The following is a 24737-nucleotide window of genomic DNA, read 5'->3' as shown; positions in this document are numbered from 1 at the left end:
TATTTTGAGGGGGGGGGGTGTTACTCAACTTTATTCAACCTCTATCAAAGGTTCAATACAAAACGAACTCTGGAGGGCTCATAAGCCACAAGTGGCGCGCAAGATTAAAAGTAACGGATGCTCTGGCCAAATTATGAGACTCCCAGTTCTTCTCTCTTCTCTCATGATCGAAGAGACATATTTCAAAATCTTTCATCTTTTCCTTGATATCGTCAATTCTGGAGCTTTCACCCAAATATAGTCTCTTCAGATGGTGCACCGTGGCCACACAGTCGCTTACCACTTGAACCTTCGTCAGATTAAGATCTGAAGCGAGAGCTAAAGCTTCAAGGAAAGCCATTGCTTCAAGGATATCCGGTGTTACTTGGTCCTCTACGACAATCGCCAATGCGCCTTGGTAAACACCTTTCTCGTCCCTGCAAACAACTGCATAGGCTCCCTTTTCATGATTTTTTGAAACTGCTGCGTCCACCATCAATTTAGCACACCCCTGTACAGGGGGTACCCAAGTCCTCCTACTACCCAAGTCTGTTCTAGCTTGAACAACAACAGGTGGCCCGCCTGCCTTGGCCGGGATCAAAGCCGGATCATTCAAATATTTCTCAATAAAACAATATGTAGAAAGCGGAGATTGGTATTCTTGTTTGTGAATGGCTTTCCGCCGAACCCACCAAATGGCCCATAAAGTCACCAGAATTTTCAGAAACTCTTCCTTCTTAGTTGACTCCATCATCTCCAATAATAGCCAAAGTTTTGCATCAAGGATGTTACAAGCGATGGCGTGCTCGACCCGATCCTCCTCCAAGAGTGACCAGACACATTTCACCATGTTGCAATTTATCAGTGCATGTCTCCAGTCATCAACTGCACTGTTACAGATTGGACACACATCAACATCTGCCATGTTCCTATGGTGACTTACAGATTCGGTTAGGACCGAGTTGCGAGCCAAACGCCATGCAAAGAGCTTAATTTGACCTAGAACTCAAACTTTCCATAACTTCTTCCACTGACCATGAGCTGCCATAGTGTTGGACGATTCCGCTCGCCCTTCCAGCTAGTTTTCCCGCCTCCTCTTTGTGTCCACTAATAGACGATATGCCGAGCGGACAGTGAAGATACCAGTCCGCTCATAATGCCATGCCCAGCTATCTTCTGAATTTCGGGAACTCAAAGGAATATTCAGCACAACTGAAGCATCAACGGGCTGCAAATGTTCCTGGACTAGTTGTTTGTTCCAATACTTGGTCACATTTTCTATCAACTCACTGGCCATGATTGGAGGGTCAATTGTTTTAGGATGCAGAGTTCTCAACATGCTGTCCCTTGGAATCCAATTATCCTCCCAGATCTTAATGGACTGACCATCTTCAAGACGCTTAATTTGGCCTTGTTTTAAAACTTGTAGCCCATCATGAATCACACGCCACACCTGAGATGGATGAGAACCCAAATTAGCTGCAAGCACATGCTTGTGTTACCACCCTGCCATGCAGCAGGTTGTGATAAGTTGTAACCTTTCCTCTCTTTTATTCTCTCCTTTCCCTTTTACATTTTTCCTTTTTTATTTTTTCTTTTTATCTTTTTATACAACTAGGTTCCCCCTGCACCCCTTTGAACTTGATAAACTATTTTTCAAATTCAATGAACGATTTTGAAATTCTATGAACTTTTTTCAAATTCGATGAACCTTTTTTCAATTTTGATGAACTTTTTTTCAAAATCGATGAACTTTTTTTCAATTTCAATGACAATTTTCCAAATTGATGAACTTTTTCTAAGTTGAGGAACTTTTTTGAAAATCAGTGAACTATTTTTTCAAATTTGATGATTTTTTTATTCAAAACTCATGAACTTTTTTTAAAAAATTGGTGAACTTTTTGTACAAAATCGGTGAACTATTTTTCAAAATCGATGAACCTTTTCCAAATTTTAGAAGTTTTTTGGAAATTTCATGAACTTTATCCTAAATTTTGTGATTTTTTTCAAATTCATGAAGTTTTCTCAATTCATGTTTTTTTCATTTTGTACGAACCTTTCCAATTTTATGAGCTTTCTTGAAATTCACATTTTTTATATTGTGCATTTATTTTTCTTTTTTGTTTTCATTTTATTATAAAATAATACCCATAATAGCTGGGTGTATAGTAAGGGTTATTTGTTCTCAAAATAAACATCTTAGGGAGTTCGGCGTAATGGTTGTGTTTGAATTGAATGTTACTGCACAGGAGGTAAGAGATCGAAACCTGGCTCTACCGCATTTCTGAATTCTGAGCATTCTTTTGCGATCTAACAACCTCGCTGCATTTTCTGGGCCGGCCCAGTTGTCGTCCGTGCAGGCGCCAGCGGCGCGAATCGGCGATTACAGGTTAGTTTCCTAGCCTGTTCGGGAAAATAAATATCTCATACCGCCAATGCAGTGGTTGATTGCCGTCTAGCATGAAGGCTATACACATTTGGAAACTGTATTGAACGCAGGAGGAATTATGCTCTTGAAAATGTTGAGTAACCTAATATTGCATATTCGGGGAATTATGCATGTGGAGGAGAAGTAACTGGTGTGGACTTATAGTTTAAAATGCGTCTACATACATCCGAATGTAGTCTCTATAGCAGAATCTCTAAAAAGAATTATATTTAGTAACGGAGGGAGTACATGTTTTTTTTAATAATGTTTACGCAATGTACAAAAATGTTCTTGTAATTAAAAAAATGTTAAATGTGTATAAAAATGTGTTTCTAATGTATAAGAAAAATATACTATGCATGCAGAAAAAACAAGACATCAAAACTTATATTTGAAACAAAATCACGTATATGATTTTATTAAGTCTATATAAATGTTTTATGTACAAAAACAATAGCATCAAAAAAATATTTGAAAATTGTTAATCATGTTTTGGAAAAATGTTAAACATATTTTAGATGTATCCAAAAAATGTAAATGTTTATGAAAACAATAGACATGAAAACATATATTTATAAAGAATTAATCATGTATATGGAAAATATTAAACATGTATTAAAATGTTTTAGATGTATACCAAATATATGTACAATGTATATAAAACGATAGACATCAAAATATATATTTCAAAAATTCTAATCATGTATTTCAAATATGTTAACATGTATAAAAAATATTCTTGAGATATGAAAAATGTACAGTGCATAAAAGCGACGTAGACATGTGTTGAAAAAGAAAGAAAAATGAAACTACCCAAGTAACCTGACGAAAGAAACAAAGAAAACCAAATAAAAAATAAAAAAGAAAACAAGGTAGAGCTAAAAAGAATAAGAATGTTAGAAAACAAGAAAATCAAGAAAGAACAAAAAACAAAGAAAATAAAATAGTCAGTGAAAGCGAGAAAAAAGGAAAAAAATTGAAAAAACAAAGAAAACAAAAGATGACAAAAACAGGAAAATAAAAATAAACCTTAAGAAAACTAGAGCAAACGCAGCCATGGAGCGGACGAATCTACTATATCTAAATAGCTAGCCCCCACTAATAGGAATTTTCTACATTCTCTGTGAGCCACATCATCAAAATTAATGTAGCCCACAGATTAACTAAATTAGTTCATTATAGCCGTCTGATCTAGACGTTGAGAGGCTCCGCACTATGCCACATGCAAGCATGCAGTCGCATGCATGTGACTGGGTTTTAAATCCCATCAACACGTCCGCATGCAAGCATGCACTGGCAGCATGCATATAAGTGGAGCTTTAAATCCCATCAAAATGTCAAAAAGAAAATATAAACCCATTATGCAGTAGGAGTTGGCTGATCTCCTTTCCTTACCTGGGCTGATCTATATTTCCTACACTTGCTTGATGGTGGGAGTTTTTTTTATAGTTTGACTACCACATTTGTCATGCGATTATAGAGTTGTTTTTTTTATAGTTTTATGACATCGATGATCTAATTTCTCTTGACATGCAAGCTATCCACATCACCGATCTACATGCAGCCATCCATCTCAGTCCACCTCAGCATTCTAGACACATCATCAATTCCAAATACTTTTCCTATTCCTCCTAATTTAATTTCTCTTTCTCTCTTTTTCGTTTCTTCACCATACAACTTCATTTTCGCCCCAAGGCCCACTGCTCTGCCCGATCGCACCGCTTCTTCTCCTTCACTGATATCTACAGGAGTTTCTTTCCACAATTAATTCACCAACGCAGGCCCCTCCGTCGGTGCTTCCTGCTTCTCTACAATCACCACGGCTTCCGTTTCCTTCTCACCTTCTTCAATGCCCATCAAATCCCACTTTTGTATTTCAATATAAATGGATGGATTTTCTTCTCCCTCCTCATGCATGGGTAACGGATGCAGTTCATCCCCTTTAAGAAGTGTAGCCTGGGCAGCCAACGCACGTGCACGCCAGAGGGCGTCATCACGGAGGACCGGTCGGGAGACGTAGCGTTGGCCGTTGGGTGCGGTCATGCTAGAAGGCTTCGCCGCGCTAGCCGTCGTTAGCCACCTCCATGGCCAGGCTTGCCGTGGGCGCAGCGACGGGTCTAGCCGAAGGGCTTCGCCACGTGCCGATGCGCCGTCCTGCATCGACAACGACGCGCGCTGCTGACGACGCCACACAATGTTGCTGTGCCGGGACGGGCGGCGATGTGGCCGAGGGCCTTTGCCGCGCGGGCTGGGTGCCACATCCGCTGTGAGTACAGTGGTATAGCCGGCTGGGCCAGCATGACAGAGAGCCGTTCTTTGAAGCCGGATGATGTTGTTGCCGCATGCGAGGACCAAGTCGTGTTTCATATTCCTTCTGTGCATGTGTGTGCTGGCTTCCTTTTTGTTATGTTCTGCAGGTGCCAATAGGTGCATCTCAAATTCTCAATATCGATGGCCTTTGGCCGGATGGTTGCGTTTGCATTGCTCTGTTTGTTTTCTTTGCTGTGTGTCCCCCGTCTCAATATGTGAGGTAGCTACTTCCATTGGTTCCTGCTATATGGTTGCTTGGTCTATTACATTTGGTCCGGTCATTAGATAATTTATTTATTACCTTGCTCTATGTCATCTATCACATGTCCTTACCAATTGTTTCAGTGGGAGATAAGTTCTAATGTAACTAAGTGGGAGAAAAATTCTATTGTAACTGACGAAAATTCTCATATACTTCAATGCGCCTTGAGCAGTACAAAATCAAATATACATATCAGAGTGAATAAATTCTATATCCCACCTGCATTATATTTAGAGCACTAATAATTCTAATCATTGCCTCTATATGAAAGCTATCATATTGTTGCATATTGTTACCTATATGAAATCTCATATTATTAATTCGAATTGTTAACTTATTTTTTGTGTGCAAATTACATTGAAATCCACACAAAATTCTCGCGGCAACGCGCGGAGCATCAACTAGTAAAGATATATGGTTGTGCCGCGGCAACGCGCGATGACTCATCTAGTGTGCTAAAATGGTCCCACCCAGAAACTGTAGGGCAGAGGAGAGAGCTTTAGGCGAGCATATCAACGACCCGTTATAAGCGAGATATAGCCTTCGCGTAAGTTTGGAGCAAAGTAGGCCTGGCATCCAATTCGAGCTGGGCTCTATTTTCCGATGCCGCCGAATCACAAGCCCAGCCCAGCTACACTTGCCTGTTTCGGTTTGCATCTGTCTCTCTGCAGAGTGTGGAGACGACAAGGCAGCCACGCCGGCCGGATCACCACCGCCACCGCGCCGGGCCAACCCTTGTACAGCCAGCCGGGCTCCCTCGCGCCGGCGGCACAGCGATTCTCCCGAACTCATCACCACCCCACTCCGGCCGGCCGGCCGCCCGTCCGCCCATGGCCGTGGCGACCACCGGCATCAGCAGGGCAAGCACGGCGCGGCGAGTCCCGCTTCATCCTGCGCTGCGACATATCAGCCTCGCCCTCACCTTCCGCATACCCCCTCCGCCTCTCGAGGTGCTCACTCGTTCGTCCCCTCCCCTCCCCTCATGTTGCTCCCCACAGATCTCTACTCTGTTCTGACCTACCTTTTCACTTATCCTAACAAGGAGCGAGGTGAATAAGAGGCTCATTAACGTGGATTGCCTTCAGTGCCGTCGACAAATTGAAGGAGGATTGCGAGATGCTGGAACATTTGTTTTGTTCCCTGCCTAGTTGTTGAATTCTGCAGCTTCGAACCCCACACACAACCCAGAGTTGTCTTCCAGGTTGAAACTGATTTGCCATCAGAGTCTTGTTGTATGTGTCTTCTCTTCATTCTTAATGTTTCGTGTCTGCTAACCTGTTCGGGAGAATCAACATCTCATACTGGTTGATTGCGGTCTACCATGGAGGCTATATCACTTGAAAGCTGTATTGAATGTGTCGTTGGCAAAATACGCCGACATAATCAGTATCTCAGCACGACTTGTGTCTTTTACTGTCGTATTTCTTATGTGCATCAGAGGAAATGTGCTCTCTAGGCATGTCGGGCCGTACCGAGTCCAAGACTTAATGAATATAATATCGTCCTGTCCAGTGATCAATACAAAGGACACTTGAATTCGGTTTCTAATGTCACTTTTTTTACCATTCCAAACTTTATCTGTGTTGAAAGGAATCTATGTGATAACTTCTGCATGTCTATTTCACATTCCTTGATCTAATTTCTAAATTACTAGCTACCAGGCAGCCTTTTATATGATATCGAGCTGCCGACTCCACGTTATCTTTGATATAGTTTGCAATGTTTAGTATTGTGATAATGTGTGGGAAGCTAAAGAAGCTGTTGTATTGATTGGAAGATGGAAAGTGTGAACCAAATCAACCAGTTGATGTGATGATGTCTCGGTCAGCATTTAGTAATCATGATCAGCAATTTTTTTTTACTTAACTACTGCATATAAAGCTCACATGTTATGATCAATCGTCAGTTTCAGCTTTATTAAATATTGAAATTGCTAGTTCCATACTAACTTTGATAGTCGAGAAATTGGGACAGGTGTTGCCAGTAGTTAGTGAGCATACTAACTTTGATGAGGTAATTAACTTGCTCACCGTTAATTGATTTAATTTGGTAATTTCGTTTCAGCCAATTCATTCACTGTTAGCAGCTACACTTGTCCTTACTAGTGTTTCACCAAAGAGTCATCCGTATTCAAGAGTGCCTTAAAATCCACCGTGTCTTTACATTTAAGACAGCGAATGGGGAATCATCCAAGATAATTTTCAGAGAGGGAGATGACCTCCGCCAAGAGCAGCTGGTAACTTTCTAGTCTTGGTTTGCATTTCATGAAATCATTTTGGCTTTTGTTCTAGTCTGGCACACTGACATGTATTGCCATCTCTGCGTACTGGTCTGAGCTAGTGGTTATAGTATAATATTCCTGTGAAGCCAGCCAGCCTGTATTTTCAGTCCTTGCTAAGTTGCCACTTAAGCTAGATAAAGTATTTTAGACTCTTCTCATTTTGTTTTAAAGTTGCCTGCTGTTGGACTTAAATGTGGGTGGGGTTGAAAGATTAAGTACATCTAGGATTGTGCCAGTGGGGGTAGTGTTTGGCACTCCACTTGTGTTGCCTATATCATACATGATGAGATCAGACATCATGCGTCAGCTTTGCAGCACGAGCGGTGGTGATGAGAGGAGGAACTGTGTAGGCCCACAACCGACCTCTAGTCAGGCTGGACAGAATAACAGGCATGGTGGCGAGCTCGCGGGTTGGTAACACTTGGTGCCAATAGTGGGATGGCATCGTGGGGCTGCTGAGCGGTCACGGGAGGAAGGAGGTGTGATGGGGGCAGCTTGCGAAGGGGCGGCGGCGTCATTAGGTTGTTGGAGAAGGGGAGATAGGCTGCAGAACCGCCACCGCTTCGTTGTGCGTCATCTCTAATGGTGGAGATGGCTGCAATCCTACACTCTGTTTGTAACTAATTAATATATAAACGCGGCCTCACTTCCCACAATTTCTATGTCGTATACATATATATTTGTGAGCTGTAAAACACCATGCAATAAGCAACTGAATAATACATGTAAATCAACCCATTAATGCAAAGATAGTATTTATTTGTGGGCTGTGAAACACCACGTGATAAGCAACTGAATGATGCATATGTAAATCAACCCACAAGTACGCAGGTAGCTTCTTCGTTTAGTTATTAAAATTATGAGCTGTAAACACCATTCGAAAAGCAATTACGCACTACCCTCACAGTAAGAAAAGCCTCTGAGAAGTCTAACCTAGCCCCAAACATTACATGATTTGGTACTAAATATAATATGTGGCATGCAAGCTCAGATATATTATAATTATAACATCAACCAAGATTGATATCATCTTCCTCCTGAAAGACCAGATATTGTGCCAATGCTCGTGTTTAATGAAAGATATGACAATGCATAACGGTCAAACCCTTCACCCTGCATTTGAGAGAGCAGGCTGAAGCTCATGTCTGTATCTGTTAAGTCAGGGAATTGCAAATCGCCATCAAGGTACCGCATGATACTCTGCATGTTGGGCCTTGCATTGGTAAATGGGTGTGCACATAGTAGTCCTAGCTTTAGCACTAGGCATGCCTCGTCAACATTATAGTCATTCTGTAACCTCGTATCTACTGCCTCAGCCAGTGATCCCTTATTCCAATGCTCAAGAACCCAATCAACTAACAAAGGTTGATTTGCTCGTGCATTGCTGTTAACTGGCCTTTGCCCACAGGCAACCTCAAGAAGGAAAATCCCAAAGGCAAACACATCAGTGAGAGGAGTTGCCTTACCTGTGCATATCAGTTCTGGGGCTAGGTACCCAATGGTACCAACCACATGTGTGGTCTGCATATCAGTTCCATGATCATAAAGTCTTGCAAGGCCAAAGTCACCTAGCCTCCCATTCATTTCACTATCAAGGAGTACGTTGCTTGCTTTGATGTCACGGTGGATGACCACTTTCTCCCATTTTTCATGGAGGTACAGCAAGCCTGATGCAATATCCTTTATTATCCGAAACCTCTGAGCCCAGTTTAGTATAAGCATTGGATCATCACAATACAAATACTTATCAAGGCTACCATTTGACATGTAGTCATACACCAAAAGGAGTTCATCTTTTCTCCTACAATAGCCAAGTAACTGAACAAGGTTACGATGTCGGATGCGGCCAATGCTGACAACCTCAGCAACAAACTCCTTTAGACCCTGTCTGGACTCGTGCGATACCCTCTTCACAGCAACCTCTAGTTTTGTTGATGGAAGGGCCCCTTTATATACCTTCCCAAATCCTCCTGCACCAAGTAGGTGTTTGTTCTTAAATCCTTCTGTGGCATGGAACAAATCCTTGTATGAGAACCGATGTGGCCTGAACTCGATCTCCCAATCTTCTTTTAGCTCAGCATACCTCAATTTTCTCCTCACTAGTAAAATGACCATAGAACCCACAGCAAATACGAAGATTGCGCTCGCTATAGGTAGGATGATTTTCAGCAGCTTTGATTGATGCTTTGGCTGAGGTAGCTTTGGCAGCTTCACAGAATTGATCAGTGGGGCTGGTTTGTTCATCCCAAAACTCCAACCAAGTACATAATGTCTTGAGTCGACCTCTCCACCTGAAGATGAGAAGCCGATGTAGGATGGATCTTGCAACACACTCGAGAGGTCATAATTTGTCGATATGAGTGGCCTTGTAGGTTTTGCCATTTGAAGGGGAGCCATGGTCACACTGATTTTCTTGGCTTCACCATTGTAGTCCACCCACACTTGAATTGCATCACCACTAGCAAGAACCATGTCTTGGAAGGTACCGTTCCTATCATCATAATATCCTGCAGAGTTGGACTCTATAGACTGGAGGCTGTTGATGTCAATACCTACATGGTTGGTGTTGATGTCTTTGAACTCGATGTTTAGGACGGTGTCTAGCTCGATGGCGAAGATGTGGTTGCTCAAGTTGCCGTTGTTCTGGGAGTTCATGAGGCCCAAGTATTGGTTGGCCAATGCAGTTGAGAAGTTCATGCTTGGGGCGACAACGAAAGCCAAGCCCTGTCGGCTCATGATGGGGTAGCTAGAGTGGATGGCAAACACGAAGGCGACTGAGAAAGATTGCACTGTATCATTATGCGATTTGCGGAAGTGCAACGGAGTTGGGTAGAACGCATGACCTTTGCAACCAAGCGAGCCATTGGTTAGCTCAAGGAGTCCGTTCGGCGTGACTGAAGCAGCCTCGTCGACGGTGAGGTTGGTACCGGCTGTGAAGCCATGGTACAAGAGTTGGTCATCGCTTGCTGCAGTGAAAAACGCAGGCTTGAGGCCAAAACAGAGGAGGAAACAGAGGAGGAAGAACTTCATCTGAGATGGGTGCTTCTCTGTGCTTGCAGGAGCAGACTGCAATGCTATTTAACTTAATCTGCAGTGAGGTAAAAGTTGCTATCCTGCCCTCTTTTTTCCACAGGCATTGTCGTCTGCAAATGCTATACCAAGAACACGTTTTGAAAAAACAAGCTATACATGACTTCAGTGCACGATCTTACCCTCGTGGTTGTAATTTATTTGTAGGGTAGGAAATTCTTAGCCACTCATCTCATGACTTCAGTGCAAAAGTCAGTCGTCCTTGCTTTCCCATATTCTCCACTACACATAGCTTCATAAGTCTATTTTGTATGTAGCTTTCGGTGGTTACACATGCATGCATGACTTGAAAAGTCAGTCGTCTATGTAGCTTTCCACATTGGTCAGCCACCATGTTTCTTTTCTGATTTGCAATTAACAATACATATTTTACTGTATCCTGAAAAGAACTGAAGCCCAAATTTACACAGCCTGGAGCATAAATCAGAATACAATTTTGTTTTAATTATGTTTTCCTTATGATACAGTTATTTATTGTTACTTGATAAATGCGTGCAGTCAACTTAACATCTGCTGCACAAGACACATAGCTTCAGTTTGTGATGTGTAAAGATTACCTACCATGGAGGGAATCCGACATTCAGGGTACATGGTTAGGTAAGTTGTGGAAAAATCTTTGCTCTGCGGTTATATTTTATTTGCAGCTACGCATGCCTTCGTAATTTATTTCATGTGCGTCGGCCTTGCTTTTCCATGTTGACTACTGCACATGGCCTCACAAGTCACTCGTCTATGTAGTGTAGCTTTCCATGGCTACACGTGCATAAGGCAGACGTCTAGGAGTATATAGCATTCTAAATTGTTCATTGTCAGGAATCGTTGTAGGATAACCCTTTTCTCAATAATAATGAGAGCTTTACTGACTCCAATGTTGCATCGAGACGGTACCAACTGCATAGAGTTCACACCCGGTCTGTACAGAGCAAGATGCACAACAGTCCAAACAAAGACGAACTCACCCGGAAACAAAAAAGACAAACCCAGTTCTAGAAGCTTCCACACCAGGTGGGGTAGGGGAAAGGATTATACAAGGCAAGCCTTATTCTTGCAGAGTGCAATGCAGAGAGGTTGTGTCGAACACAGAACCTCTTGGCAATTGGCATAAGTGGGGAGTACTTCACCACTGCAGCATGACAAACTCACTGTACAAAGATTAAAATGTCATGGTTCGACGAAAAGAGTACCTCCTAAGGTATTGGAGGGCCGTTCCGAAGACTAAACCATCACCATCTGGGGTAAACATCTCCTTGGTTGCTCGCTCCAACCGGATACATGCCTTGCAAAAAGCCTACTATGCTCTGGTCGCTCAAAGCAAAGACCATGTATGGAACAAGTGTGTATATGAGTTTGTGTTGGAGGCATGTATGTGTTCATTAAGTGGCACACCACTTGAAGGCATGGGTTCCACTTGTTGAACACAACCCGGCCACCGTTGTGGTGGGTTTAGGGAATATTGTCTTCTCTACCATTGCACATACCCTAAGGGCTAGTTGCCATGCTACTGCCCAACAAGTGCATAGCGCCTTGCAGGACACATGTAAGTACTTGTGTAGTTGTGTTCTCCTGAACACGCCCAACATATCTAGGTCTCGTTCTTACAGGCTATGATAAACCATACAAAATAAGAGCTTTCATACTAACCAAGAATAATTCTCTATATAGGTCTTGCACATGTAAATACATTGGACAAATGTTTGAGTTTGGACAAATGTGCATCTAAATTGGAAAAAGAAAGTGGAATTTACACCATCAAGGCTGCACGCAAGTCGTCTACGGAAACTTCGTTCTGCATCAAGGATGGAATGTTGAAGCTCATGTGTGTCAGATTTAGATCTGGGGGTGGCATATCACCATTGAGATACTGCATAACCTGCCTCATGTTGGGCCTTAGATTGATTAATGGGTGTGAGCACAGCAATCCTAACTTCAGAGCTAGGCATGCCTCATCAACATTGTAGGCACCTCGGAGCTTGGTATCCACTGCATCTGTGAGAAATCCTTGGTGCCAATGGTCAATCACCCATCTGACCAAGGTGAGTTGGTTGCCTTGTGATGTTGGCTCGATGGGCTTCCGCCCACAAGTGACCTCAAGAACAAACATGCCAAAGGAAAATACATCACTAAGTGGGGTTGCTTTGTTGGTGTGTGCTAGCTCAGGAGCTAGGTATCCAATGGTGCCAACAACATGTGTGGTTTGAGGGCCAGTCTCGTGGTCATATAACCTTGCTAAGCCGAAGTCACCCAGCCGCCCATTCAGTCCATCATCGAGGAGCACATTGCTTGGCTTGATGTCTCGATGCAATACAACTTTCTCCCATTCCTGGTGAAGGTAAAGCAAGGCAGACGCAATGTCTTTGATGATTTTGTATCTCTGGGCCCAAGTTAAAGTGGGCTTCTTCTCCTGATCATACAGGTACTTGTCGAGACTTCCATTCGACAGGTAGTCATACACCAGAAGAAGCTCAGCCTTGCGCCGGCAGTAGCCATGCAACTGCACAATATTGCGGTGCTGGAGGCGGCCGATGCTCGCAACCTCTGCCACAAATTCCTTCATTCCCTGCTTAGAGTCGTGGGAGATCCTTTTCACAGCAATCTCCACTTTCGACTTTGGAAGCACTCCCTTGTACACCTTTCCAAATCCTCCAATCCCCAGTAGATTCTTGTTCTTAAATCCCTTGGTGGCGTGAAACAAGTCCTTGTATGAAAACCTATGGGGCCCAAATTCAGTCTCCCAGTCTTCTCTAAGCTCGGCATACCTTAGCCGCCTTCGCACAAGAAGAATGACAACAGTGCCCACAGCAAGAACAAATGTCGCAGAAACTATTGGTAGTATGATTTCCAATACCTTGGATCTAGGCTTCGGACCTTGACGAGGCAGCTTGGGCAGCTTGGTGATGTCGATTGCTGGAGCAGGCCTGTTGATGCCGAAGCTCCAACCAAGCACATACTGCCGCGAGTCGAATGAGCCCGTCGAGGCAGAGAAGCCAACGTAAACCATGTCTGGGAGCACCGTTGAGAGGTTGTAGGTGGTGGAGAGCAGTGGTTTGGTGGGTTTGGCCATGTCTACTGGAGCCAAGCTCACACTGATCTGCCTGCGATCTCCATCATACTCCACCCACACCTGCATCATTTTGTAGCTCGCGAGTGTCAGGTTTTGGAAGTTACCCTCGTTGCGGTCGTCGTAGTAGCCGGCGCTGCTGGATTTCACTGAGACGAGGTTGTTGATGTCGATCCCGACATGGTTGTTGTCAATGTCCTTGAACTCGTCGTTCCAGTTGGTGTCGAGCTCGACGGCGAAGAAGCGGTTGGCTGGGTCGCCGTTGTTGTGGTCGTTGATGAGCCCCAGGTACTGGGTGGGCATGGTGTCGGAGAAGTTGCTGCTCGCGGCGACGACCGAGGCCATGCCGTGCCCGCAGGTCTGGGCCTGGATGCAGTAGATGGCAAACACGTACGAGACAGCAAAGGACTGAGGCGCCTGAACCGCTGTCCCGTTGGGCGCCCTGCTGAAGTAGAATGGAGTCGGGTGGAAAGCATGGCCTCTGAGCCGGAAGGTGCCGTTGGTCAGCTCAAGCAGGCCGTCTGGTGTGATGGTGGCGGTACCGTCGAGGGCGAGGTTGGCGCCTGCGAAACCGGAGTAGACGAATTGGTCTTGTTGCCCGGTAGCAAGCTCTGAAAGATCGAGGATGAGGAAGAGGAAGAGGAAGAAGAAGAGGAGATGCTGGAGCAAGGAGAGACGCTTGATGCTTCTCATGGCTCCGGATGAACAGAAGTTACTAAACGAAATGAAGAAAGATGGAGAGACATAATCACATAAGCAAGCCTGCCCTCTACTATTTGGCAGTATTTTTGCTGCAGTTGGTCAGATTCTCTGGAAAAGCATCTTCTGACCAACTCCTGCAGTATTGTATTGTGCACAGCAAAATATTGCTTCTTTGGATCATACTTCTGCTGGCTTCATTCATATCAAGCACGTGTGGATTGAGGCATTGAGCTAGACGCAAAGCAGTCTTACACTGCAAAGTCAAGGTCAATGAAAGCTGCTGTGATGTCGGTGTGCAGATATATTTCTATAAGTTGTGGTTGGTGGAAATTACCTTGCTGCAAGTGTGGCCAAGTTCTTCTGAAGTTGTGATGGCATAATCTTTGACTTGCACAAAGTCAGTCATATACATATGTCAACCATGGCCTCGTAAGTCCTAAGTCAATCGTCATTGTTAGATTGTGGAGATCACTCAAGAGGCTGGTGGCAAACTCTGATTTCATGGAAGTTGTGGACATCATGAACAATGGTGGACCTGCGGCGGCAATCTAGGACAATGAAAGCTAGCTGTGATGTCAGATGTGCAGATATATTTCTCTAATTGTGGTTGGTGGAAATTACTTTGCTGCAAGTGTGGCCAAGTTCTTTTTAAGTTGTGACATAATCTTTGACTTGTTGATGAGCAGATATATTTCTCTGATCTAGTTGTGGCTGGTGGCAATTACCTTGCTGCAAGTGTGGTGCATCTGGCCAAGTTCTCATGTTGTGACATAATCTTTGGCTTGCACAAGTCAGTCGTATACATATGCCAACCATGGCTTCATAAGTCATAACTCCTTTGTCTGTGTAGGGTATTAGTCATTGTTAGTGTCGCAGCACTAAATTGCTTGAATGCGATTTGTCTATTATAATAATATATGTTGGTTGTTTTGTCCAAGAGTTCACTCCTTTTTCTGTGGGTGAAGGGGGGAGAAAATGTTATTCTACTCGACTTAGTCTATGTAGGGTGGCTGTACAAATTCAGCCTTTTATGATCTTTTACTCTTTTTTCGACTCGACTCGATAGATGTAACAATGCCTAGCTACCTACTACCTTACATATTGGTAAATTAGTTATACTACTGCCTTACATTTGTTTTTCATGCCCTGTTCTTTTTCCAGGGTGATCTCTGCTGCGATCTCCTGTGTTCATTCGGAGGCGGCTGATTAATAGCTATTATTCCGATCGCTTAAAACTGACGTAACTGTTAGGAATATGCAACTTGTATTTTCATGAGGCCATAGGCCGATATATATATACATGTACAGATGTGGAACATATGCAGGAAACCCCTTATACAACGGGATAAATACAAAGGGGTACATGACTTATATTATAACTCTAACACCCCCCTCAAACTCATGGTGAATGAACAACACTGAGTTTGGAGAGATAAAAGCCATGTTGTGCTCTAGTCTGAGCCTTCGTCAGGAAATCCGCCAACTGTAACTCGGAAGGCACATACTGAAGAGCAATAACCTGATCCTACACAGCAGCGCGCACATAGAACGCATCAACACCAATATGCTTGGTGAACTCATGCTTCATAGGATCACGTGCAATGCTGATAGCACCTGTACTGTCAGATAAAAGCAGAGTCGGTGTAGTGACAGAAACACCAAAATCCTGAAGTAACCATCGTAACCAAGTCACCTCTGTCGTCAAAAGAGCCATTGCTCGCAACTCAGCCTCGGCACTCGAACGGGAAACTGCAAGCTGTTTCTTCGTCTTCCAGGCAATGGGAGAACCACCAAGAAAAACACAGTAAGCAGAAAGTGAACGGCGATCGGAAGGATCACTAGCCCACGTAGCATCCGAATAGGCTTGGAGCTGTAAAGAACTGGAGCGGGGAAAGACTAGACGGTGAGAGATCGTGCCTCGAAGATATCGAAGAACACGAAGGAGATGACTATAGTGAACCGAGGTGGGGGCAGAAACAAACTGACTCAGAATATGAACCGGATAAGAGATGTCCGGACGAGTGACAGCTAGATAGACAAGACTGCCAACAAGATGACGATAACGCGTCGGATCAGGGAGAGGATCACCATCAGTAGCACGGAGGTGAACATTGAGCTCCATAGGAGTCTCAACAACGCGCTCGTCAGTAAGAGCAGAGCAAGAAGATCCTGGATATACTTTTCCTGGGAGATAAAAAGCCATCAGAGGTAGAAGAGACTTCAATCCCAAGAAAGTAGCGAAGAGGTCCAAGATCAGACATAAGAAACTGCTCACTAAGACGGGCCTTTACAAAGGCAATATACTCGGGGTCATCCCCCGTGATGATCATGTCATCAACATAAAGAAGAAGAAGAGTCCGTCCACGAGGAGAAAGGTGAATAAACAATGCTGGATCATGAGCACTGGCTAAAAAACCAGCAGCAGTGATCACAGAGGCAAAGCGCTCAAACCAGGCGCGGGGGGCTTGCTTAAGGCCATAGAGAGAGCGACGAAGACGACATACCATGCCATCAGGAACAGAATACCCAGGTGGTACTGCATGTACACCTCCTCACGCAGCTCACCATTAAGAAAGGCATTCTTAACATCAAGCTGAGATATAGACCAGTGGCGTGCAGAGGCAACGGCAAGAAGTGTACGAACAGTGGTCATATGAGCCACAGGAGCAAAAGTCTCGTCATAATCACGACCATGCTCCTGCTGAAAACCACGAGCCACAAGACGAGCTTTGTGACGCTCAAGAGAACCATCGGAGCGAGTCTTAACCTTGTAGACCCACTTACAAGTGATCGGACGGACTCCGGGAGGAAGAGAAACAAGATCCCAGGTACCAGTGCGTTCAAGAGCAGCAATCTCCTCTGCCATCGCAAACTGCCATTCAGGATGAACAACAGCCTGACGGTAAGAAGTCGGCTCAAGAACAGCAGCACCAGCGGTGGGAAATCCAAAGCGATCAACAGGCGGACGAGGACGAGAACGCAAGCCATAAGTAGGCTGAGAGGAAGATGACGACCCATCCACAGAGGCATCAACTGGTCGTGGACGACGAGTGTAATGCTGAGGAAAAGATGGAATAATAGAAGGAGGAATCGGCAAGGTAGAATCAGGGGTTGGCGACGAAGAAGTCACCGGAGATGAAGGTGTAGAATCCGGTGACAGGCTGGGAGAGGAGACCGGGGAGGAAGTCACCGGAGATGAAGGTGGAGAACCCGGTGACATGCGAGGCGAGGAGACTGGGGATGATGGTGGCTGCAAATCAACTAGATGTGGAGAAGGAGAGGAAGTAGAACGGAGAGGTACAGTCTCGGCGGGAGTGATAGGTGAGTCAGGAAAAGTGAGGAAAGAGATATCCTGCACTGAAAAAGTCGAGGAAGATGGGCGTGGGTAGAAGGGACGAGACTCTTCAAAAGTCACATCTCGAGAGATACGCATCCGACGACCAATAGGATCCCAACAACGATAGCCCTTACACTCAACAGACTGAGCGGTCAGTTTGGTGCGTTCGCGAGGGGCAAGAAGAACATAGCAAACACAACCAAACGAGCGAAGCATCGAATAATCGGGAGAACGATCAAAAAGTCGCTCGAAAGGAACACCACCCTGTAGAGCAGCGGAAGGTTGTATATTGATAAGATAGGTGGATGTGGAGACGGCCTCAACCCAAAAATGAGGCGGGAGAGAGGCAGCAATCATCAATGCACGAGCCGTCTCAAGAAGATGTCGATGCTTTCGCTCAGCCACACCATTCTGAGCATGAGCACCAGGACAAGAGAATTGAGAAAGAGTCCCGTGCTCAGCAAGAACACCACGCAACATCTTAGAGATATACTCGCCAGCGGAGTCAGCACGAAAAACACGAATGGATGAAGAGAACTGAGTATGAACCATGGCAGCAAAACGCTTATAAATAGACAACACCTCAGAACGAGAAGTCATGAAATAAAGCCATGTGTAACGAGAGAAATCATCTATGAAAATAATATAGTATTTATGACCACCTTTCGAAGCGAAAGGGGCCGGACCCCATACATCAGAATGGACTAAATCGAAAGGACGTTTGGACACTGACTCACTATGTGAATATGGTAACTGAATCTGCTTGCCAAGATGACAACCCTGACACTCTAAAGAGACATCTCCTGAGACAGACCCCAGAAGGCCTCGACGAACTAAAGAAGACAACCGAGAACCACATAGATGACCAAGTCGATGATGCCACTGCTGGAAGGAACCAGTGACGGAGGCGACAGAAGCGGAAGAACTGGCGATGGTGGTGGCAGCAGAAGGAACATGAAGCCAGTCCAACTCCCAAAGACCATGAGAATCACGGCGGCGAGGGCCAGCCCCAACCAGAGTGTGCGTGTGACGGTCCTGGACAGAACAAGAGTCAACGTCAAGGATGACGCGACAACCAGAATCCGTAAGTTGACCAGCAGAAAACAAATTCATGGTAAGTCGAGGAACATGAGCAACATCAGGAACAGAATAAGAAGGAGTAGTAAGATTGCCTCTACTAGCAACAGAAAGTGGAGTACCATCAGCAGTGAAGACATGAATAGGAGAATCCAGTGATCGAAGAGAGGACAAAGTGGAAGAATGAGAAGACATATGAAAAGAAGCTCCAGAGTCCAGAACCCAGGGGGATGTACCTGACTGTGTAGAGGGTGATTGCTCAGTGCGGGAAGCATCAGTCACAGAACCGGCAGTACCCGTCGAGGAAGAACCTGAAGCCGCGAGCAGACGCTTAAGTCTCAGAATATCCTGCTCAGTCAAAGCAATGGCTGAAGTTGTCGAGGTAGATGACGAAGTCCCGGAAGATGATGAGCGAGCCTTGCGCAGGTGTTTCTTCTTCGTGTAGCACTGAGACTCAAGATGACCATCATTGTTGCAATAGACGCAATGTGGACGGGGGCGACCTGAGCCTCCAGAAGGAGTGGGCAAGAGCGGCGGAGCACTCGAGCGAGAAGGGGTCGGTGGAGCAAGTGGCGTAGGAGCACGAGTAGCGAGCACAGAGGGAACCTCCAGCAAACCAGCACCACGTAAGCGAGTCTCCTCAGCACGAATCTCAGAAAGCGCCTACATGAGAGAAATACGGCCACGAGCAAACAACTGAGCACGCCGGGGCTCAAACTCCTTACGGAGCCGAGACAAGAACTCATAGACGCGATGAAACTCCAAATTGGCCTGGACAGCCTGGCAACAGGGGCAGGTACGACACCCAGCACTACGAAGAGAATCAAGCTGGCGCTAGATAGCAGAACTCTGTGCATAGAAGTCATCAACAGTAGAGTCACCCTGCTGAAGAGCATGCTCCTGACGGATCACAGAGAGGTATAAGGCATCACCAGAGGGCTGATAGCGCTCACGAAGACGGGTCCACATCTCAAAGACAGTAGAAAGACCCAGAAATTCAAAAGCAAACTGAGGCAGAACACTAGCAGTGAGAACAGCTGCAGCATGAGCATCATCATCAAGCCACTGGGTGTAAACAGACAGAGCACCATGATACGTCTGAAGAGCCTCCTCATAAGCCAAAACCCTCTCATCATAAGCACGATCAGCAGCCTCATCAGCAACCTTAGCCGCATCCTTGGCGGCCTGATTAGCATCCGTAGGAAGAACCGATGGAGTTGGCGGAGTAGGGGCCACCGGAGGAACTGGACGTGGCGGATAGCAGACCTCGCTAGAAAGAACACCCCAAAGACGGATGCCACACATGTGAATGCGCATGAAGCCAGTAAACTCGGTGTAGTTAGTACCATCAAAGATCACCGGACAGCGAGGGACAGCAACATAGCCCGAGGACAGAGACATCGCGCCTTTTTTTTTAGACCGATAATCAGGAGCCTGGATCTGCAGCTGCGGCAGGAGTCTCGATCAGGCCCAAGGAATCAGTGGTGGCCAACGATCAGGAGTCTCAATCGGGACCTGGCGACTGATCGAGAGCAGTTGGGACCCGGCTGCAGCAGTGGCTGGATCGTGGGCGGGACCTGGCGGCTGGGTCACGGGCAGGACCGGGCAGCTGGATCGTGGGCGGGACCGGGCGACTGGATCACGGGCGAGACCTGGCGGTTGGATCCTCCCACTGGATCAGGACTTCAGGCAGAGTAGCGACCACGGGCGTTGATGAAGATCGAGTGTGGGAGGGAGGGCGTTGACCAATGAAAGAAGCAGCGGCAGCGGCTGCGACGCGACGGAAGAGGCCGCAGGAGATCAACGCCGGAACAGCACAGCCGGACAAAGGAGAAGGCCGGCGGCACAGGGTTGGATCGCACGAGTTGCCCGTGCTAAAAAAATCTAAAGCTCTAATACCATGTTAGGAATATGCAACTTGTATTCCCATGAGGCCATAGGCCGATATATATATACATGTACAGGTGTGGAACATATACAGAAAACCTCTTATACAACGGGATAAATACGAAGGGGTACATGACTTATATTATAAGTCTAACAGTAACTATCCGTGAGGGCTATCATGGGCTCCATCTGCGCCCTATTGCCGGCCCTCGATGCGGCACCCCAGCCTCCCTATAGACGACCGGAAGCTTGCAGTAGCAGGAGCAGCAGCATCTCCGACTCATTCCTGACGAGCTGCAGGTCTTAGACAAGGTCCAAGGTATGCCCTCCCCTCCTTCCTTCCCCTTCCTGGCAAGTTCTTGTGAAAAGCAATCTTGATCGAGAATAAATCTGCTTATTTAATGACTGCCACTTCACATTGATTTCAACATGGGTAGTTTGTCGTATCTTTACTGTTTTAGTAGTTCACTACTGGAAAAAACCACGGATTTGGAAAAGAGTTGCGGACTTAAAAAGTTCATTCATTTTGAAAAAAAGTTTGTGGATTTCAAAAATATTCACAGATTTGGAAAGGATTTGTGTATTTTAAAAGTTTCATGAATTTAAAATTAATTTTAGGATGTAAAAGAAGTTCATGAATTTATGAATATATCATGAATTTGAAAAAAAATCACAAATTAAGAGAAGAAAAAAGAAGAAAAAGAAAAAAATAGAATAAAAGCTGTTCTAAAATAAACCACAGAAAAAACCGCACCAAAAAACTGGGGGAACCTTCCAAAAACCAGCGGAAAAAGATTCCACATGGGCCGGCTCACTACGCAAGCGGTCAGGTGGTGTGTGCGCTGTGTACCGTTACAGTGCTTTAAGCGTAGAATAGGAAGTGGCTGACATCCTGCCTCCGTTTAGTTCCTGACAAGGCCTCGTCGCGGCCTCCCTGTCTTGGCCTTGGGGCTACACTGCTGCTCCTCATCATGTTATCTACGGACGCACCCAAAATTCTCAGGTATTATCTCTGTAACTTTTTCTAAGATGTGTTTAGAGTCTGACAGTGTCGAAAAACGTCTTATATTCCATCCATCCAGATCCATTTCTGCGACAAAGTAATTCGGGACGGAACAGAAAAGCAGCAAATATAGAGGCTAATGGTTATGGTCGAACTTTTTATTCTGTTTGGGAATGCAAAATTGCACACACTACCACACGTACAATCGAGCACCAGATGATCATGCCTTCATACCCTCCGCAAGAGAGTGGAAGTTTCCATGTGAGGAGCCCCCGTCCTGAACACTCTCAGGCGCCGCATTCTTCATGGCCTCCGCAAAAGCATCGAAGTTTCCATGCGAGGAGCCACCTTCCTGAATGCTCTCGTGTGCGCCCTTCTTCATGGCCTCCACCCTCTCCCTCATGCCGGGGTCCCCCATCAGCTCCTCCACCCTGCCGGCGATGTGCTCCTTGGTTATGACTCCCGACTCGTTGGCGACGGCCTTGAGGCCGACCTTCCACACATCGGAGATGTACACCTGGTTGACGAACTGGTCGGCGAAGTAGGGCCAGGCGAGGAACGGCACGCCGTTCCGAACGCCCTCCATGGTGGAGTTCCACCCGCAGTGCGACACAAAGCACGCCACCGCGGGGTGCGCCAGCACGCGCTGCTGCGGCGACCAGGAGACGAGCTTGCCCTGGCCACCGGGGCCGCACACCCGGTCCAGGTAGCCTTCCGGGTAGTCGTGCACTGCGCCGTGCCCAATGTCCGGGCGCACGACCCACAGGAATGGCCTGCCGGAGAGCTCCAGCCCCAACGCGAGCTCCTCGAACTGGCGCCGGTTAAACATGGTGAAGCTGCCGAAGGCCACGTACACTACGGATCTCTCTGGCTGCGCGTCGAGCCAGGACATGCACTCGTCGTCCTCCGGCTGCCAGAAGTGGCCGACGGCCTTGCCGCTGCGCTCGCCGGTGAGGAGCGGGCCAACGGGGAGGACGTTGGGGAAGAGTTTGAAAGATGCCGGCTCCGCGTCCTGGAAGGAGTTGCAGATGACGAAGTCGCACTGCTCCATTGCGCGGACGCCGTCACAAAGGAGCCGGTAGAGGGTCGCCTGCTGGTCGTGGTCGCCGATGCAGTTCCATGCGAGGTGGGCGCTGTGCATGAGAGGCATGTCGGGGCTCAGCTGGAATGTTCCTTCACCCACTGTAGACCCTGCATGCAAATACGAACTGGTCAGTAAATAATGTAAGAGAAGTCAAATAAGTTGCTCGATCAGCTATACCATCTTCCGCATCGATGATGTTGTCCTCAATCAGCTTAGGAAAGCTCAGCAAGGTGACCATGACGGCGGCTGACGCCGGCCAAACGGCCCCCACCCGGATCCCGGTCCTCCGAGCAATGTCCACCGCCCAATACCCGACGTTGTAGTCCGTGACCATGCAGGTGATCTTGCCCGGGCACACGCCGTCCAGCACCGCCGCCTCGCCGCTCCGGAGAATGAGCTCCTCCACCCGCGGCGCCATGAACTCCGCCATGAGTATGGTCAACTTCACCAGCTGGTTCCGGTCCTCCCCGGGGGCCATGCCATCCGGCACCGCCACGAGCCGGATCCGGCCCAGGCCGCTGCCGGCGCCGTTCGACATGGAGGCGACGACACGGGCGTGGTTGAACTCGGTGTTGACGAAGGTGACGTTGAAGCCCCTGTCGGCCAGCGCGTGCGCGACCTCCATGAGCGGGATGACGTGGCCCTGTGCCGGGTAGGGGATGACGATCGCGTGCGGTGGACACGCCATTGACCTAAATAACTGAGATTCACGCCCCGGTGATTCCAGGTTAGTAGCTGTCGATGCTGTGTGGTTGTTATATCATCCGAATGAGTGACCAGCAGAATTTATAGTGAGATGCTAAGTGTGGAGACACGCACCAAGAGCCACGAAGAAGGTATAATTCTTGTTGCTCCAGCGACTAATCTCGTTCTTGGATCTTCTAAAAAATTGAGTCGGTTCTTGTTGGGGTTTCTTGTTGGGGTTTGCACAGCAAGAAGAATAGTTAGGGTCTGGCATTGTGCTTGTATTTTATGATCAGGCATTGTACTTGCATTTGATTCGTTGGAGAGTTTCTTGTGACTGTCTAGGCATAGTTTTTTAGAAGCATAGGAGATAAACACATTTGGCAACTCGACAACTGAGGTGCTGTTCAGTGGCTCTACTAGAAGCTAGTTCTTTTACCAAGTCTTCACGAGGATAGTTTGCTGCATATATGCCAAGTAAGAAGCAACAATAACTTCGCCCAAGATGACGTAATGGAACCTGGCTCCCAGCTGGGAGCCTGGGAGGCGTATGGAACAAAAGGAATCTATTTTTTTGTCCCATCTTTTGTCATTTTTGACAGGGATTACCTCATTTAAGCAATTTATATCAATTTTACCCCATTTAAAGCTGTGTACCACATTTTATCTGTTTTATTTTTTGAGCATTTCAGGTACTTCTACCTACGCCGCGCAAATTATAGGTTGAACTCCGACGACATGCCGATTTTTGGGTACATGTACATGGTGCGTGCTGTCTGGTTTCAATAGTAAGTTGATCCTTGGGTAACACTGCCTAGCATACGCAGCTCGGAACATTCGACCGATATAAAATATAACGGACAAAAATATGTACTGCAAAATGAATCATGTGTTTGCTCAAGATGTTACGTGTATCATGATTTATTGTCTCAAGGAGATAATGAATACAAAACATTCTTGCAAAGCAGGCGACGGTTCTTTTGCTCCCTCCAGACTTCTGAAACGTTACTACGCCCTCCTTTCTGGAATACCTTGCAGATTACGTGTCGCAACGCGAGCTTTGGCCAACAATTACCCCTGCTAGTATACTTTTGGATGCACATTCAAAAGTACTTACTTTTGTCATTCTCACCTGATACGGGTGAGACCACCCTAATGGATCCAGCAATTTTCCCTCCGTCATTCTCACCTTGCCACTGGCAAGACCGGGGCTGGTAGTGGTGCAGCTCCTTGACGGTGGAACGCTGCATTATCCTATGTTAGTGGTTTCAACGTTGTCGCTGGTGGTTTGCTCTTTCGACTGCTGACTTTGTCACCATGTTGTCTTGTGGGTGGTTACAACATTGGGAAAACTTTGTTTTCATCACTCTAGTTTTTGCCCACTTTGATTATGTCATTCTAGAATTTAACGCTTATCGCTCTTAACTTTTGACAATATATCTCAAATGCCATGCCGTGGCAAAAGCAAATATTTTTTGTTTCATTTTTACCACTCTTAGCTTTCGATAATGTATCACAATTGTCACTGTGAAAATTTTGCTTTTTCCACGAACAG

At 46.2% G+C, this 24737-nt stretch overlaps 4 protein-coding genes across 4 annotated transcripts; 1 reads left to right on the top strand and 3 right to left on the bottom strand.

Annotated features, from left to right (window-relative positions):
* Nucleotides 1-5567: 5567 nt before the first annotated feature.
* On the top strand, nucleotides 5568-6527 carry LOC125544529. The gene is made up of 2 exons (XM_048708254.1): nucleotides 5568-5929; nucleotides 6022-6527. Exons 1-2 carry the CDS (start codon nucleotides 5583-5585, stop codon nucleotides 6125-6127), a joined length of 453 nt encoding a protein of 150 aa, XP_048564211.1. The 5' UTR covers nucleotides 5568-5582; the 3' UTR covers nucleotides 6128-6527.
* A 1471-nt stretch (nucleotides 6528-7998) lies between these two features.
* LOC125544523 (L-type lectin-domain containing receptor kinase SIT2-like) lies at nucleotides 7999-11835 on the bottom strand. Its single transcript, XM_048708246.1, has one exon. It carries the CDS (start codon nucleotides 10288-10290, stop codon nucleotides 8287-8289), a length of 2004 nt encoding a protein of 667 aa, XP_048564203.1. The 5' UTR covers nucleotides 10291-11835; the 3' UTR covers nucleotides 7999-8286.
* A 152-nt stretch (nucleotides 11836-11987) lies between these two features.
* On the bottom strand, nucleotides 11988-15247 carry LOC125544511 (L-type lectin-domain containing receptor kinase SIT2-like). Its single transcript, XM_048708237.1, has one exon. It carries the CDS (start codon nucleotides 14099-14101, stop codon nucleotides 12092-12094), a length of 2010 nt encoding a protein of 669 aa, XP_048564194.1. The 5' UTR covers nucleotides 14102-15247; the 3' UTR covers nucleotides 11988-12091.
* Nucleotides 15248-20725: 5478 nt separating this feature from the next.
* Nucleotides 20726-23878, bottom strand: LOC125546199 (UDP-glycosyltransferase 83A1-like). The gene is made up of 2 exons (XM_048710394.1): nucleotides 22676-23878; nucleotides 20726-22605 (listed from the first exon to the last, which is right to left on the bottom strand). The coding sequence occupies exons 1-2, from the start codon at nucleotides 23184-23186 to the stop codon at nucleotides 21635-21637; spliced, it is 1482 nt and encodes a 493-aa protein (XP_048566351.1). The 5' UTR covers nucleotides 23187-23878; the 3' UTR covers nucleotides 20726-21634.
* Between the last annotated feature and the right edge of the window lie 859 nt (nucleotides 23879-24737).

The sequence above is a fragment of the Triticum urartu genome, chromosome 1, assembly GCF_003073215.2.
Source record: "Triticum urartu cultivar G1812 chromosome 1, Tu2.1, whole genome shotgun sequence".
NCBI lineage: Eukaryota > Viridiplantae > Streptophyta > Magnoliopsida > Poales > Poaceae > Triticum > Triticum urartu.
This window is presented reverse-complemented; position numbering and strand designations above follow the sequence as displayed.